This window comes from Ixodes scapularis, unplaced genomic scaffold, assembly GCF_016920785.2.
Source record: "Ixodes scapularis isolate PalLabHiFi unplaced genomic scaffold, ASM1692078v2 PGA_scaffold0__279_contigs__length_252992795, whole genome shotgun sequence".
In the NCBI taxonomy this organism is placed as follows: Eukaryota; Metazoa; Arthropoda; class Arachnida; order Ixodida; family Ixodidae; genus Ixodes; species Ixodes scapularis.
The window spans coordinates 111,368,729-111,386,900 of record NW_024609835.1 but is presented as its reverse complement, the minus strand read 5'-3'; the positions used below and the strand labels follow the sequence as shown (position 1 = coordinate 111,386,900).

The following is an 18,172-nucleotide window of genomic DNA, read 5'->3' as shown; positions in this document are numbered from 1 at the left end:
GATTTGACAAAGTCTACGGACGTCCCGATGTATACAATTTCCCTCTTCCGATGACGGCTCTTTATTTACCAGGGCAGCGACACCCTCGCCCCGTCGTTGGCAGGCTCGGTTCCAGTTGCGTTCTCGGCACGCCTAATGAGCACCCCTGCTGGCAAAACAGGCGGCACGGCACTGCCGCCGTTGATCGCGATCTGCGAGGCCACCGCACGCCGATTCTGACACAGCCTCCGGTCATTCATAAGCTGACAGTGCGGTGGAAGCCACCTGCTTGTTGGACCAGTCATACCTTCATCTTTCGACGCGTGATCAAGCTCTCGCCATTGCGAAAAGCGCGAGGTCAGATGGCGAGAAGGAGGCAGTTGTTCGGTCCGACGAGAGCCTGGCTACAACAACACTGTCAGCTTATGGTTGAACGGATTACCGCCTCGTTCTGCAGACAACCGACCAACAGCGAGGGACTCCAAACCCAAAGTTTTTCTTTTTCTTTCTTTGGCGAGAGAGGGAGAAAGAAAAAGAAAGAGAGAGATAACGGCGACGAGTGTGATAAACATTGGTCTTCTCGGAACGATGCCTATGGTACGTAATTATTTTCGAACCGGCCCTTTTCTGCGTACGGACACACACGTGGTAGGCAAACACACACTCCGGCAATAGGACAGCAGGTCGATGACTGCGCTTCCTCGGGCTTCGCGCTGGGCAAATCTCCGCCACCTCTTTGCTTTGTTTGGTTTTCAAAAAAGAAGCGGTACGAATGAAAAAAACTCAATGCGGGCCGGTGTTGAATTTATGGGTGCACTTGAATCGAGGTCAATGGGTTGAGGAGAGGCCCGAAATGAAGCGATTCTCTGTCGGTGTGGGCCCGGCTTTTTCTTGTTGACCCGGGAACCCGGTTTTCCGCTTTGGGAGCTCTCTTTATTTTGGTTCCCGCCTGGCTTTCCGAGTAGCCCCACAAAGGCGGCGAATTTAGACTTGTGGGGCAAACGTATTGATTTTTCGCCTATCTGGGTCTTTTATGTTTTACTGTTGTTGATATGGACCGGAGCCAAACGAATTCAGCAATGTGCCATCGGCCGCCGGTGTGACATAAAAATGCAGGTCTCATTTTGTTTCCATTGCTCCTATAGTCAGTTACAGGTTAAGAAGATAGCGGCAAATGCCCCTCAAAGGGAATCAGATATCCCTCCGCCACCTCCGCATCCAATAGCGTCCCACCGTTTCCGTGACGTCGCGGCAAACGCGCGAGGAAGGGCTTGCCTTTCTGTACATATTTGCTTTATCTTTCGGCTTTTACTTAGCATTGTGGAAGGCACGAGAGGGAGATTAGAGTTCTCCCCCACCGACGGAAACAAATACGACTTTCGGGGATTAGCTTCCCCCCCGATGGATACAAAGGCTGCTTTCATGGGCTCGGTTCCCTCTCTGATGAATACAAAGGTCGCTTTCTTAAAAAGTGGGATCGGAGACAAGTTGGAATCCATTGAAGCGGAACAAGGAGTGTTTCCAGTGGACTCTTCTTTCGACTGCGGAGAGATTTGAACCGGGCGCATCACGCTTGTGGGTGGAGCTTCTCCTACCTTCTTCACTTGTAACCGACTATAGCAGGCACGTACCCAGTGGGGAGGCCCATAAGGCCCGCCCCCCCCCCCCCCAAAAAAAAAAAAAAAAATCTTCCGTTTTGCTCGGACCTCCTCTCTCCCCTCCTCCTCATACAGCATTTTGTCATGGGCGCCCCCCCCCCCCCCCCCCCCCCGAAACAAAACTCTGGCTACGTGCCTGGTTCCTAGAGCGGGTCATTGTACCCCTAAAATGTATTTCTTCCTTTCATGTCGTTATTAGTAACTGACACGATAAGAACGGCAGAGAGGTCTTCAATTGTCCCGGCTCCAGCGCGAGCTTTCTGCCTTCGATGGTGCTTCGGCGTCTCGTTTGCTTTGAGCATGCGCGCGCATCCAAAGCATGCTGGAAGGCAACGAGCGTGTGCTGGAGGCCGGGCGTTCAAAAGAGGCGTCCTGCCGTTTTCACCCCTCTCGGTGACTATTGTTGCTTGAGCCTGGCCTCCCTTGCCACTTTCAACTAAGAAACTTGCCCCCATGCACACACACACTTAAGTTTTGCTATTTTCTTACTGACTTTTGCAATCGTGCCCGACTCTTTGGGTTTATGTTTTTTCTATATATCATTGATATATTTCAAAATTACCAACAATTCATTGCAGGACTCGCATTTTGTATTTTGTTAAGTGCTGACCCCATCACATTTCAAACCAGCAAAGTGCACTTCGATAAACACTCGCACGGATTGTGTGGGTACCATTTTTGGCTGGGCGTGTGTACGGGCTCGGAGATATTAGGACGTAATTAATGGAACAACTCCACACAGATGGCGAAGGTGTTTGGAAAAGTTTGGAGAACTTTTCAAAACACCTTCACCATCTGTGTGGAGTTTGGAATAGAGGATGGTGAGTCACAATTCGCCGCATTCCTATTTTTTTTATCCTCTCTTGCCAAGCTTTTGATTCCTCGGCCATCTAAAGCCGCTTTCGAAGAACAGCATAATACATAAGCGCTGTTTTTGTCAATGGGAGGAGAAAAACTCAGTTACTAAAGTAAGGAGAGTGGTGGATATAGGAGACTGGGTGCGTTGAGACGGTTCCCTTCGTATCTGGTTGTGGCTGCCCTGGTTAGTTGTTATTCAATATATTTCCCTTGTACTATGTTATAGGTGAATAGCTATACTTACGGTACACTAAATCTAGTAGCCATTGCAAATATCTACTATAAATGAATACTGATATTGGACTATTAGTAAGTATTGTACACGCTATAACTTAAAAGTAAGTTTAAGTTAATTCAGTCAGGCGTATTAGTTATCTCTCTCTTGATTTCACCCAGCGTTACTCTAAACCTTTCTTTAAAAGTCGTCCTCACCGAATCCGAGGGCGCTTTGGAAGTCTGTCCTACTTTTGCGATGTTCGATTATATTTCGCAATGACATGTCTGGCGTTTCTATTTATGGCCGACATATCATGCATGTTGTGTCGGCACCTTTGTGTTGACACCACGTCACCGCCCCTGTCGTGGCCTAAAATAACCACGCATTTTGTTTAGAATCATTGACTATTCACCCCCCCCCCCCCCCTCTCCCTTAAAATCTTGGAATTCTCTGCTATGTATCTTTCTAAAGCCGGGGTCACATTGCTTATACATTATACCATAGCCTCCTCTCTACTGACAAAGCCTGGCAGATCGCCACGAGAAGCGGCCGCCGAAATTAAAAAGTTAGAGCGGCAGACAACGGATGAGAGGAGAGCCACGTGACGGGCACCCCGCGTCGGCGAGACGCCGAAACACACTTCTCCCGAGCGATGAAATGTCCGCTCGTACACCTCGCATTCCTAGGGCTTCTTTTCTTGTCGTGTTTGAAAACCATGTTTCGGGTCCTCGCTGCTGCAAAAGCTGTGCGCTGACGTCCAGGTTCCCCGAGAAATGTTCTGTGCTACCAGATCCTCGCGCTCAAAATCTGGGACCGGGCACTCTATGGGCTCCGTCGTTGAACTGCCAGGCTTTGTGAGTATAGAGGAGGTTATGATCACACAAGAGACAGTCTGCATGAAGATTCGAACGCGAGTCACATCGAGATGCGTTCTTCGAATGCCACATGGCAACTAGTTCACGGAGAAAACTTGTCACGTGGGATTCGAACCACGGATATTGCGGTGACTCGTGCTTGCAGACTGTCTTTTGTATGATGTCTGAGCGGTGTGACCCCGGCTTTAGACTGGTTTCCTTGTTTTCATACGTTCCCCTCAGTGTGACTCAGGCACGTTCATCTGAGTTTCCAAGTTCACTTTCTTCATCTTGTGTCCATGTTGCTCGTACTACCGCAGACAATATAAGCTGAAATGCCCTTCATGATTCTTTGTCAATTCTGTCATTTTTTTTAAGTTTTGGTTTACACTTGACTTGGAACGCGGAGCCTAGGTCTCTATTATTGAGCTCTGACACTTTGAGAGATAATGAAGCTTGTGGGAATGATAAGCGCAGAAAGCGTCTAAATCAGGTGTTTCGGTTCATGATGTCCTGGGGTAAACTTCAATATTCTGCGTGTCCAACGCCTTTACTCTTTCCCTCAAGCCCACATTTTATTTTACATTGCTACTATCCTTTCTTGTTTCGAACGAGGCCAGTCCTGGGGCGGATAGAGGTATTCCCAGAGGGGGGAGTCAGCGTATCAGATATTTGAGGACCCCCCCCCCCTCCCCTCTTTTCCCTGCCCTAAAATGTTTCATATGCGGAATTCAAAAGGGGAGTTAGGATAGCCGGACACCCCCCCCCCCCCCCCCCCCCCCCCGAATCCGCCACTGGTCCAGCCCGTGTTTCCTTGTATGCCTTCATTGTAGGCATTTTCACTTTGTATTGAATTCTGGCCAACCCGCCACACCGCGGTGTTTGACATCTAGCATTGATTGCACCGAACTCATGCACAAGAGGGAATTTCTAAATGTAAGCATAAATGTAAGTAATGTAAACAATTGATAGCATGGTGTTTGGAACATATGTTTTCCATGACTTTCTTTAAACACCCCAGATTCCCGTCGCTCTTTTTTATATGTTCAGGTTCCACAGCAAAATCTTTCATCCTTCTATTTCGCCTAAATTCTGTAGTCTACAGCCGTCAGATATAACGTGTGCTCAATTGCACGTAATCCGTTCCTTAATTTAGCCATATCCGTCCTTGTTCTCATCAACTTACGGGACTTAGACTTCTTAAATACGTAATCGGTTGTCCAGCGTTTGTAGGCCCATAGCTCCAAATTTCTTTGAAATATTTCAATTAGAGATATTTTCTTTCTTTTCACACGTTGCCATTGGTTCCTGAGGTTTTCCTCCGCTGTCAATCACCAAAACAATGCCACCTGCATACATTACCCCGGGTATCGATAAATTAACCGCCACCCCTGCCGAAACATCCATCGTACTCGTCATTTCACTCGTCTGTGCAGATGATATGATTGCACGTGTCGATGCACCCGAACTCTGGCCCGACGGCAGCACCTTTAGGCAATGAAAAAACTGTGAGTGCGCAGGCGAGCTGGTGGATGTTGATCATAATGTAGAAAACCCGAGACTGTGGTAAAAGCAAGGAAACGGAGTCGAAGAAGAAAGACAGGGGAAAAAAACGTCTCAAAGAACTTTTCCTTGCTTTTACCACAGTCTCGGGTTTTCTACATTATGACCTTTAGGCAGTTTTTTGGTCGATTATTGCATTCGATGCGTTTTAGGTTTTCGGTTGAAAACGAAAAAAAACAATGTCCCTCAAATGTACCACAGATTATGATATTGTGCGTCTAACAGAGACCATGGTTGCATGGTGCCATATCTAGTTCTAAGTACTTTTCTTCAAATTATGTGGTGTTTTGAATGAATCGTGATTAGGCCAATCGTAAATGTAGGTTATGTGGTAGTGTGATTGTTGGAATGAATAAGAAAATTGTTGCACATCGGAAGTTTGACTTTGAAACGTATAAGGAATCTGTGTGGATTGAGGTGCGTTCTGTTAAAGATACAAGACGCCTGATAGGAAACTACTATTTTCAACCGCTCTCAGACTCAACTGTTTTTAATGACCACATTGATATAATGGAAATTGTAATTACTGCGTACGACTGCCGAGTGCATATATATGGCGATTTTAACCCCCCAAGGTGGAGTGCCAATCTGTAACAAGGAATTGCAGTGACGCAGCAACATGATTAAGAGACTTTCGTGTTTGATTTTGCACACCTAATTATTTCGCACGATGTAACAGCGCTGCCAATGCGGCTAATAACGCGTTTGATTTAGTTATTTTAAATGACCAGTGCCTCAAAGTCAATGTTTCTGTGCTTCGTTGGTAAGGGTAGATAAGTATACCCCCCTATTGAGCGCATTCTTTCATTTATCTTTCCCAGGCCTCACACGAATAGCTGTCCTTTCTTGGACTAGTAGTAGAGATTATTATGAACCGTACATATATTACAGAAACCTAGATTGGTCAGCGGTAACAATATTAAACGATATTGACACTGCGGCAAAGAGTTTTACGAAAAAACTTTTTGGATGGAATAGGTACGCTATTTTCCGTTGGTACAGAAACATCTTCCGTTTTTTTTTTAAGCAGTGATAGAGTGCAGTCGAGCTGGTAATTAATCGACATCTTGTAGACTCTGAGATGGAAAACGATAAAAAAGAAACCGACGAACACAATAAAATCTCAAACGCAGCTCAAGCTGCGTTTGAGATTTTGTTGTGTTCGTTCGTTTTTTTATCGTTCCCCATCTCAGGGTCTACAAGATGTAGTTTTCTTTTCTGTTTTCACCGGAATTGTAGCAGAAAGCTTCACGGCCACAGCCGATACAAGCTGACTGGCTTAAAGTAATGGTGTGACAAATGCAGTTTGTGTAGAACTTAAGTGGAGATGTTATTTCAGCAAGACGATATGAGGCAAAAAAAGGAGAGTTGGAGGAAACCTAAGGACGGATCCTAAATATTTTCGCCATTTACGAAGAAATACACAAAGTAACCTCGACAACAGAATACTTTGAACGAGAAGGTTGTAATTATAACTCCCCGCCAAATGTCGCTCAGAAGTTTTGTGAGTTTTTTAGTTCATCAATTTCATCTGAATCATTCGATATCCATATCTTCCACACTCCTCGGAGTAGCGGAACGGGATGGTAGCGGATAGGGTAGAGATTTCCGAAATAATAAAGGCAGTGGGAAAATTCACGCCAAAGATATCTACGGGGCTCGATCACATTGCCAGTTTTATTCTAAAAGATTGTTGTGGCATATTCGCTCCCGTTTTAAAACATATTTTTGATTTGTCTTTAAGGTCAGAGTCATTTCTACCGCGTGGAAACGCGCTGTTTTTGTACCTGTTTTTAAATCAATCAAATCAAAAATATAAGCAGGTTTCATTGTATTCTAATGTATCGAAAGTTTTTGAGATGGCTGTACGATAGTATCACTTTTTTAACGCAAAATTGACCCTGCTCAGCATGGTTTTATGATGGGCAGATCGGTAGAAACAAATCTTTGTCAGTTGATGAAGTTTTCCGCGACCGATTGAAAACAAAGCACATGTTGATGTGATTTATTTAGATAAGACAAAGCTTTTGATATGGTCAATTGTGAACTGCTTTTAATGAAGCTGTCTGAATATAAAGTAATCGAGAGGCACACAATGTAGTTAGAAGTTATTTGTGGGGGATCTAGAACTTTGTACGGATTCATGTCGGCGCCATACGTCGCTATTTCTGGGGTGCCTCGGGGATCAAATCGTGATTCCCTTTTATGCATAATTTTTTACAATTATCTTTTTTACTGAATAAAGTTTTCTCAGATGCTGCAGTACGCAGACGACATAAAAATATTTCATAAAATTGAAACCCCTGGATATTGCTTGAAATTGCAAAGAGATATCAATGTGGTCCGTATATCGTGTTCAAAAAATAGTCTTATGTTAAATTAAAAAAAAAAACGGTATTACATTTAGCCATAAAAATATAGTATATGCGCGTTCTTACATTCTAAACTGTTATAGTACTGCATAAAAGTTTCGTCCACTCGAGATTAGAATTTGCATCAACTGCGTGGAATTTATTGAATTTGTCTAGATTAGAGAGAATTGAAGAAGTGCAGAGACGTGTTATTCGTTTGGTATACAACCGATACCCGGGTAACAATTATTATTATTATTAGAACTGGCTACTTCGTGGATTAAAGATGACTACACTTGCAGAAAAAAGGTATTAAGGATTCATTATTTTTTCACAAACTATTGAATGACGGAATACCTTGCCCAGGCTTGCTGACAGAAATTAACATTTGTGTACCATTTCGATTCTTGAGATATGATGAACATTTTATGTTCCTAGATATTCAAACTTATCGTCTCTCACGAGAATGATGGACTTGAACAAGAAACTTACGCACTGTCATTATTGCAGTGTTCCCATCGCTTGTTTCGTTTTGAATGAATTAAGGTGTACCACCCGTAAGGCGTTTGGCTGTTGGTGAACACTTCAGCTCAAGAATAAATAAATAAATATATACATAAAGTGAACCAAACTGAATAAAAAGCCGCTCTTTAGTTTTTGCACTAAACCGTGCAATTTGTCTAAGGACCAGGACAGTCCTAAATAACAGTTGCGACAGTGGGCATTTCTGTCTGAAAGCTGGTTTTGGTAGTTTGGAGATATACTGTTTCACCTTCCCATTTGGTAATCACTGAAACATCTCTTAATAGATATATTACATTCAGATCCATTGCTGATTGAATTTTCTAAACACAGTTCACTTAGGTTATTATATGCTTTTTTGATGTTTCAAAAGTAAAATCCTTATATTTTATTTCATGTTAAAGGGGCGGTGCAACGATATTCAATTGGAATGTTTTTCACTTTAAACGAGCTTACTGGCACTAATGGGACTCAAGGATACTCGCACGCAACGGCACTGACCAAGAAACTCCTTTGTTGCGCTGTAATTTCGAGGACAAAACCGAGCGTTTTCATTCAATCTCTCCTTCGAAAAACCTGATGACGTAGCTCGGCGGTAGCAGTACCGCCCAGTGACGATATTTGAATGCGGCTTATAGATTGGACTCGAGCATTGCGTGGGCACTCAATTTGGGCTCGTGATAATCGACAGCTCGAGAAGCATTCGGGTAGTGTCCTGTGTCCAATCGCTGCAATGACGACAACAGCCGAACCATAACAATGTCTGGAACGCAGCGCGTGTCCTATGCCTTGCCAACCCCAGCGCATGGCTATGATCAACATTGGCGGCATATAATCGGCTCCAGGTCACGTGGCCGCTTGTTCTGGCTGCGAGTTGAGGGGATGACCTCTGCTCGTTTTTCTTTATTTTTTTCTGTGACTTCGATTGCGTGTGGTGAAAAACAAACGGGTATTTCACAGGTCATTAACGTCAGGGATCCGTTCTAAACGATATTTGCTCAAAATACAAAAATCGTTGCATCGCCCCTTTAAGGTTATATGCAGCCGACGCTACGACCTGATGGGATGAATGAGACGGTGTCAAAAGCGAACCATGTTTGTGTTTTTCATGTTTCGGTACACGTTCCATCATCGCTGAATTAATCATGAACACAAAAGACCCAGCGACTTGCGCTTTTGACGCGGCTTGATTGGTGCCATTAGTTCCTAGCGTCGGCTCTGTCTGGACTTAAGCTGAAACGAAGTATAGTCATATTCACAGGCTTTTCTTTTCTTCGATCTCGATGTACTGCATCGAAGAGATATATTACATTTTCTTCTTACCATCTAATGTCAATTTGTAGTTCACCAGGTACTTGTTAATTTTCTAGACATTTATATATTCTACCATTGATTATCTACAAAGCTAACCTCAATATTAGCGATACTACTGGGAAATAGAATCCAAGGTCAACTTGCCTGCTTAGATATCAACCCCCTTAAATCCTTATGACAATACAATTCCCGTACTACATCTCTATGCCTAATTACGGTTGGTAGGCATACGTTCACAAATTCGATTAAGACAATCTGTGTGCCAGGGGAAATACCCCTCTTAACTTTCTGCAAGAATTTAATTTATATTCTCTTTATGAGGTGATAAAGAAAGATATAACAAATGAAGATTGTGGAGTTTGGCAGTTCTGGTATAAAATCTTTTCTTATATAAGACCTCACTCTTCTGATTAATCGTTCATGGATAGATGCGTCTGAGCGGTTTTGTTGACAGTCTCATACGTCATAACGGGGACCTTACAAGAATGTGACAAGGCTTGTGGCAGTTGTACAACCCCTGTCGGAACAAAATCTCCCTCACCTTTACAATAGACCCCCCCCTCTGTTCGATCATGTGCGTAGAGAACACTGTCTAATCCCCATGCTCGGTAGAAAACCGTGACACTTGTCCTTAGTATATATGGATTTCGGTCAAGAGCCAATTAAACCACGCTGAGGATGTTCCAACCAATTTTTGGCCAGGTGGCCCTTCAGACGCAAACATAGGATCTCATGAAAATGTCTCGCTGCTGCGGAGAGTCTTTCGGGGATCTTTCAACGCGTCTGGAGGAGGACAGAGGAGGACAAACAGTTGTAATACGGCACCGTCCCTGCGACAGTGGTTGACCAGGACTAATTGGGCGCTGCGTTCAGTCTGAGAACCGCTCTCGTGTTTTTAGGCATTTCTTTTGTTTTCTGTTTTATTGTTGCTGTTTCTTTTGTCCACTTTTCTCAGAACAATGTTATTTAGGATGCGGTGTCATCTGACTTCTGTGCTAATGGAAGGATAAAACAAAAACAAGAGTCATGCTGAGCGTTCAGCATACCTTGCGTTTCTTGCCATTTCGTGGCTGCGTTGCAGACATATAAGTCTTCTGGTAATGATCTGCAAAAGCGACACGTTAAAAATTGTGAGCAGCACCAACCTCCATATGTTTGATTTCTTCAGGTACGAGGCCGCTTCATAGTTCCAACGACCACGACAACTGTAGGTATTAAACCTAGGTTTTCGTGTAAGGACCCGGCTTAAAAAAGAAAGTGTTTATGACCTATCTGAGAAGGGTCAGTCATTTGGTTAATTAGGCAATTGACATACTTTCATCGACTTTATTTCTTAGCGTTTTAACTATGAGTCATTAGCCTGCTTGTTCAACTTTTCAATTATAAAATCTAGGTAACCTTCAGGTAAAACGGGAAAAAATTGTGTCGCTGGGGCAGTCAGTAGGTTAGACGCCACGTCCACTGTAAAAATAAAGATCATGTTTTCTTTAGTGAGCATTTTATCTTCCGTCGGCCTTTAGCTCCCTCTCGTCCCGGAATTAAAAGCGCGAGAAATTTTTATTGCCTCGAGGTCTTCCGGCTTTTGCAATTGACAGCGTGCACCGAATTCTCCCTTCCTCGTAATCGATTTCATCGTTTAGAGAGTACTAACGTCCGCAGCATGACGTGCCCTCTCAGAGTGGGTGCTACCACGCGCACGATAACCCACGCTGCCCGCAGTTACGTGCAGGTTCACGACGGAGCCTCGTCTGGTGTCCTTGGTTGACCCTGTTCCGCGGAGGCCCAAGGTCGGACCTCCTCGCAGCGGTCGGGGCCCTTATGGCCCAGCCCTCACCCCCGGGACCGCACCAGACCGGGCCTCCGGAGTTCGCAGGCATTCTCTACTCCTCGGGGCGTCCGGTCCGATTGCGGGACGGAGCAATTACGGGGCTGGCATCGCGCACGAGGCAGACCCTAAAGGGTGAAGATGCAGCAGTGCGCCTTCTCCTGCGTTGCCAGGACATTAAGAGCCGCAGCGTTGCTCGGACTGGCCTATAATCGCTACTGTAAACACACGGAAGGTGGACACCTCTCTGTTCGGCCTGACCCAGAGAACTCGCCGAGCGCCATGGAAATTATTTGGGGTTCGCGAAATGCGAGCCGAATAAAATGCTAGGGCATTACGCCATTCCGCGTAGCTTGGTCTCGACGGGGGAAAAAAAGTCAGCAGTGCCGCCAAGTCGGTTCTCACTGCAGTTAGTGAATTGGGAGGTGTGCTCCTCGTGAGTCTGTCTGTCTCTTCTGTTGCTTTTCACATCATCTCGGCTGTGAATGCCGGTGCTGCGCTTCTTCGGGACTCTTTCACGAGGATGTTTGTAGCTCGCGCAGCCTGCCAGGGGACTGAGGAAGTTCGTCAGAAGCGGACGTAAGTTGGTTTAGGAACGATATCTAGGAGTTATTGCTGGGATGCTGCTGGATTGTGGAGTCATTCTAGTATACCACTGATTTGCAACCGTACGACTAAAAAGGTGTTCAACTCTTCGAGTGTTACAGAGCGACATAAATATATACTATATTGAATAAAAAAGAATGTATTAATGCGAGTGGACTAGACAGTGTTGAATGCAACAAACGGTATTCGGCATTTTATTTCTGAGGCACGATTGTATGAATGTAATGGGTATTTTAGATGTATTATATACCTTATTGCAAGCCAATGTTTGGAATACTAAAAATCCCCTCAAAGCAACAGATTAATTCAAGCAGCTGTGAAGCAAATGAACGCGTAACAACCCAGCTATTGCACACATTTTCACTATCTTAGCTACTCTGTAGCTTTCTAGCTATGAAGCCGGAATCTCTATATTTCGAAGCCAACAGACGATGGAGAACTTCGCCTCGTAACCATTGGCAATATTGCAGTACCTTTCCTTTGTTTCAGACGTTTCCTAATCGTGAAACCTAAAACGAAGCGCGGTGAATGAACTCTTTTTTTTTTTCTTCCCGAAAGCAGCAACGCTCGTTCGCTCACCTCTCCCCACGCACGACAGACCACGTGCGTAGAAATCGCACACCGTTTCATTGCCAGCTCAACAAATACGGAGGGAACACGATGCTGTATCTACTCGCGGCCAGCCTAACGGCCCTCCGGCGCAGACAGAGCGCAGACACGCGATCAGAGAAATCCTCTGGTCCGTTACGAGCGTGGTGGCAGCTTATTTCCTGCATCCGTTGCCGCCGCGGTTTCCCCATCATTTGCCTGCTCGGTCGTGACTGCCCGCCGCCGCCGCCACTGCGCACAGCCACGAGGACGGGCAGAGAACACGCTCAAACACACACAAGGCTCTGCTTGCTGCGGGATTCCGTTTGTCCCGGCGTTTGAGGGTCCTCCCGCCAGCAGCAGCGAAGGAGAACAAGCAAGAAGAACCATTTTCTCCAGTTCAAGTAGCGTCCGCCACGCTCGATGGAGGAAAGACGACGGTTCCGCTGGCTGCCCGTTTCGGACGGTACCGCTAATTGAGCGGCCACGAGGAGGGCCCTCCTCTATCTGGGTCAGCGGCAGTTCTTCTGGGAGGGTCTCCCTCCTGATGGTCCTCGGTCGGGGCCCGTCCCGAGCGCCGCTCGTCGCCGCGATGGGCCGATGATTAGTGGGCATTGTGGCGACGCCGGGTATCCGCACGGTGAGGTCGCTTCTCCCTCGTCGGAATTGGTCCGGCTCGCGGTGGTTGCGTCTAAATGCCCGCGAGATCGGCGTCCGAAGGGTTCGCATGGATGTAGTGCCCCGGCATCGCTTAAACTGAAGTGGGCCATTCAGCCGCACAAAATTGCTCTCCCTTCCTTTTTTTTTTTTTTTTTGGGGGGGGGGGGGGGGGGGGAGGGAAGGAGGACGGACGGAAAATACCCAACGTTATGGTCAGACAAAAAAAAATGTCTCCGGAATTAGATCTCCTGAGAGAGCTTTCACCACAGAAGTTGGCCTTCCATGCTTCGTATATGGAGATGCATACATACACAGTCAAGGTGTGGATGTATCGATTGTCTCCCACGCCGCAAAAGTTTGAGTTAATTTTTGTTTGTCAACTGTGTGTTTCTTTTTTCTTTGATGAGTGTGTAATTTTTTAATTATCCTACCATGGAGCACTTAAGGGAAATAATATATGAGCAATCACTGCCAGTGAGTATAGCCCCTCACCATGATTTACATGCGAGTCTCACCGAAACAATGTGACCTTTCAAGATTGCGTTTTTATACGCACAGAGACTCTAGGTAACGTTTTTTTTTGTTTTTGTTTTTGCGACAGCAGGTATTGTTTGTTGAAGATTCAAAGTCCCATCATGACGGGTTCGAATACGTCTGTGAGTACTCCAGAAAAAAAGAGCAGCCCCGTGTTTTTTCTTACTTAACTTGGCTGGTGCTGTCGAATAGAGTGTGCATACATAATCTCAGAATAATCACATAGCAATCCACTTTTTTTATAATATGATAGCGCCAACCCCCCCCCCCCCCCACCCCCCCTCCGTACACCCCCTTCGCTTTCCAGAACAAAGTCCTTTCTTATATTTAACGCGCAAGTAGTCAAGTCAATAACTGATTAACTTTCCAAGTACTGCGTTCTTGACTCCTTCGACAGGTTGGAAGAGTTTCCTTATCCGCACTTCATAGCGTACTGACAACTATTATGCAACATCATTGGAACGAGCCGATGTAATGTGTTTCATTCGCTGCCTTACAGATTCTCACATTTGACGGCGATTCTATGAATCCTTGTCTACAACTGCATTTACCCGCAGTCACTGAAGCTTTAAGAAACTCGAGACGACCCGAGTCAGGTGCGTCTCACGACAGCTCCGCAGCCACTGAGATGGCGACCGATAAGATAAGGAATTGGAGAGTCCGTGAACATGATCCGAAGAGCAAGTTGTCAGCTTCTTGTGCAGGAGTTACGATTACGTCAGAACGACGCCGAGCTATGATTGGCTTTGATTGAAAGGACTGTGGGCGGACCTCAATGCTAGATGCCTCAAAGTCTACCTACTATTTCTTTTTTCAGTCATCCAATAAGAGCTCGGCGTTTTGACATCATCGCAGCCCCTGTGCAAGAAGCAGACGAACTTGCGCTCCGTATAGGCAACGCCCTACGCGCGGTTCGGACGTCACGTCGCTGCGTTGGCGCTGTTGTCAGCAGAGCACATGCGCAGACGCTTCACTTCGCGCAAATCTGGTTTCTGCGCGCGCGTAGTGCCCACGCCTGATGCGGGCAAACGCTGACTTGTTTGGAAAACAGCCCGTTGGTCTATAGCCGCATCTCTCCTGCAGAAGGAATATAAAAGACGCAAGGCATGGTCCTTCCACGTTACTCCCGAAACTTTATCCCGGGGTTGAACCGATGGACGTGCACTACTACGTGCATTGAAAAAAAAAAGAAAAAGGCTCTTTTAAGTCCATTAGAAGAGAAAGAAGGGAAAAAAACGTAATGCATTTCGTACCTGTAGATTTGGAAAACATGAGTCACAGAGAGGCGCAAAAAGCCCGCCTTTGGAGCGAGACAGCCTCCCGAACTGTCATTTCTTTTGAGTTCAGCCGCCGCAGGTCGTTATCTCATTTTGCACGACACAAAGCCATCGCGTGCGTTCGAGACTCAAGATATTTTCTCTATTTCGTTTCGAGAAGGGTTAGGGGGGAAAAAAAAATAGAAACCGCGTTGTCAATTTTTCGCGACTGGGCGTCTCCTCGCTCGGTGCGACTCCGTATCACTCACGCCTAGAAACCCGGGGAACGTGGAGCGGGGTGTCTTCCGGAGGCGCTGCGTCCTTTACGCTTTCCGACGTCTTGTGTGCCCGAATTTTTAATCGCAGTTACCCGATGCGCCGCGTTTACATTTTGGTTCCTAGAGAGTCGCGCAGACATTCATTTCACGGTAGGGGGGTAAAATATCGCGTAAACGGTACGATAAATAGGTCCCTGACTTATAAAAAGAAAAGCCCTGTTCGTGCTTTTGTATTAAAAAAGAACTGCCTGCGACCCTTTTGATTCCAACTGCAAATCCCATATATCAGCGATCGAAATTGTAAAGCTGCACGTAAACGGCACAAATATCGGTTATCTGACATCGGCCTTACCGAGAATCCCTTTTTAAAGTTTTACGTTTTTTAAACGAGTTAAAAAAATGACAAAAAAGGGGTAGAAAAAAATTTACAAACGGCGGCCTTCTTTGCCTTCACAAAAGTAACGTCAGTCAGCTATAAATGGCTTTCACGCTTCTCTCATTTTACAGCTTTATAACTTTCTTCTCTCTTGGCAGCGCTTGACCTGTACTCTAATTAAACAACAAAAAAAAAAACTAAATGTATACTATAAGAAACCATCTTCTACGCTCGTATAGTAACCGGCTTTACTAGAAAGTAAGTTATGGTTCTTGCGCATAATCCGACCACCTGTCCCAGTGGCATAGTCGAAACGGAAATTTATCACGCCGTCCAGGAGGTGTTTTCAAGACCGGTAACTGGTAGCACGATCGAGCCGCATTTCTTTCGCGAACATATAAAGTCCGCGCCGCCGAAAGAAACAAGGTGTCGACAAGAGCACGTGGCCCTTGTACAGTTTATACCACATGCCACCGACAGGTCCAAAAAAGCAAAGAGTTTTTTTGTTTTTTTTCGGATGAGCGGCTTCTATCATCTTCAGCACGAGCTCGCTGCCTTCCGCCGTTGCTTTGGTTGCGCGTGCACGCTCACAACTCACGAGACACCGAAGCGTTATCGAAGCGAGAAAAGGTCGCACTGGAGGCGGTACAACTGAAAGACCCCCCTGCCGTTTTGATCCTGCAAGTGACCGCACGTACGTTGCAGTCAACTGTTTCACAGGTTGCGTCGGTTCTTGTAATCGCTTCATATTACAGATTAGCGAGCCTTCTCACTCAGTTCTGGGGAGGGAAAACGAGCAAAAATGAGAGACATTCGTCACGTCTTGGATTATTCTCACGTCAAGGGAATGATCCCTTGTCACATTGGCCGCGTTTTGATCTACTGTGGTCTCCATCCCTGCCTTTCTTCTGAGTAAAGGCACGTCGCCCTTGTACGAAAAACTTCTTATTCCGTAACAGTGCCGTGCAAGTCTCACGCGTAAACAATAAAACTCTTGGGAACCTTTTTTTTTTTTTTTTTTTTTTTTACATCGCATTTGTTTTAGGATACCCCTTTTTAATGTCACGCGTTTTTCCCCGTGCCTTCCACAACACGCCACAAAACTCTCGTGACAGAATTCAGGATGTACAGTGTGCATCGATATGAAAGACCCATCCGTCAATGCAGCTTTAGACGGCTGGGCAAGATTCGCCTTGGCAAGGCTCACGTTGCTTGGGGTGAGGAAATCATTAAACCTTCGTTCTATTTTTTCTCTTAAAACAAAGTGCCCCCGGAAATACGTGCTTCGCACTGCCGCATAAACCGTCTAGTTGAACGGGTCTTTCACATGGTTGGAGAAAGTACAGCATTCATGCACGACGGGACGATGATGGGTCTCGAGAGGAACGATCACGAAGAGCACTTACCTTCAGCGTGTTGACGGGAGCAGGACGCGCTGACCACGCCAGGTATCCACAGTGGTCATGGCCGCGGCTCGCATGGCGCCAGTGCTGGCTCTTGCGCTTCATCGGCGTCGAGAAGCGCGTCCCAAATGCACCGCACGCGTCCCCACGAGGAAAGGAAAAGAAAAACAAACGCACACACTAGCCAGATGAAGAACCACCCCCGTCGATCAGATCAGCTCTATACTCGGCCCAATCCCGGGGAAGACGTGATCGCGCGAGTTCAGCAGCCGCATCTCAGCCTCCTCACCAAACACACGACTTTCAGAAAAGCCTGCGAGCTCCTCCGCGAGAGTGGATGAAAGTGAACGGTGGCAGTTCGAAGATGACAACTCTGAAGACGTGTGGAGGGACCTACAAAGTGTTCGGCGGAGTCTGGCACGGACGTCTTGGGGTCGGGCACTACGAGGGGGCACTCTTTGCGCGCGGGCAGATCTCTCTGGGTCCCGTTACAAGGCCCGAGGCACGGGATGACTACGGCAGCAGCAGCGGCAGCAGCGGCGGCCGCGAGTCAGATGTGCGCGGAGCATTTTGAAGTCTGTCGGGGATGGGGCCCGGTCGCCGGATTCTTCTGGCGCTGCTCTGCTGCACTCCCCACCAGCGCCCTCCTTCTCTCCCGTGAGCCTCCCTCCTCTCTCGGCCGTCGTTTGCAACGCTTCCGAATGCTTGCGGAGAGAGAAGACGGGCGGCGAGGAGGCTAAAGAACACACACGCGAACGCCAGTGGGTTCAAAAACGAAGTGAATATCATCTTCTGATCTACTTGCCCTTCCAGCGCGGGCCGCCGATGCCTTTTTGAGCACTGCCTCGGGGGGAGACAGTTCCCTCGTCCTCACGGGGCAAAATCCCTCTCCTATATTGTGCTCTCTTTATGTGGCGTTCTCTCCTTCCCTTCTGTTTCTCACTTTTGGCGGCGTTTCAGCGGCACACTTCAAGCGCTGTCAGCAGGTAGAATGCCTGAGTCACTCGAAGGAGAGCCGGCAGTACGTGCGACCTGGCGGAGGCGTTCTCTCGCTCCTTGCAATAAAACGCCCCAATCGTCGTTGTTGTTGTTGTTGTTGTTGTTTGATTTGTTTTTTGTTTTGTTAGCGAAATGATTTAGGTGTTGTTCAGTGTGCCGCTCCGGGGGCCCCGAGGCCTAAATGTCAAGTTCGCTCTTTTCCCATCATCGCTGTTGTGAGCAGCTTTATGGCCGCGCGTAATTCTAGGGTTCCCTCCTCGCGATTTAGGAGCTGGCATGGCGCCTGTTCCGATGATGCCCTCCTGACATCGATGTGGGTGGCGGAGGGGCA

The 18,172-nt window shown here is 46.6% G+C and overlaps 1 protein-coding gene across 1 annotated transcript in view; it reads right to left on the bottom strand.

The window, feature by feature from the left end:
* LOC8037599 (serine proteinase stubble) overlaps positions 1–17,351 on the bottom strand; it is a 141,460-nt gene extending 124,109 nt beyond the window's left edge. Inside the window, 1 exon segment of the mRNA XM_042292653.1 lies at positions 16,846–17,351. Coding sequence (XP_042148587.1) covers positions 16,846–16,947 — 102 coding nt within the window. The 5' untranslated portion in view covers positions 16,948–17,351.
* Positions 17,352–18,172: the final 821 nt, after the last annotated feature.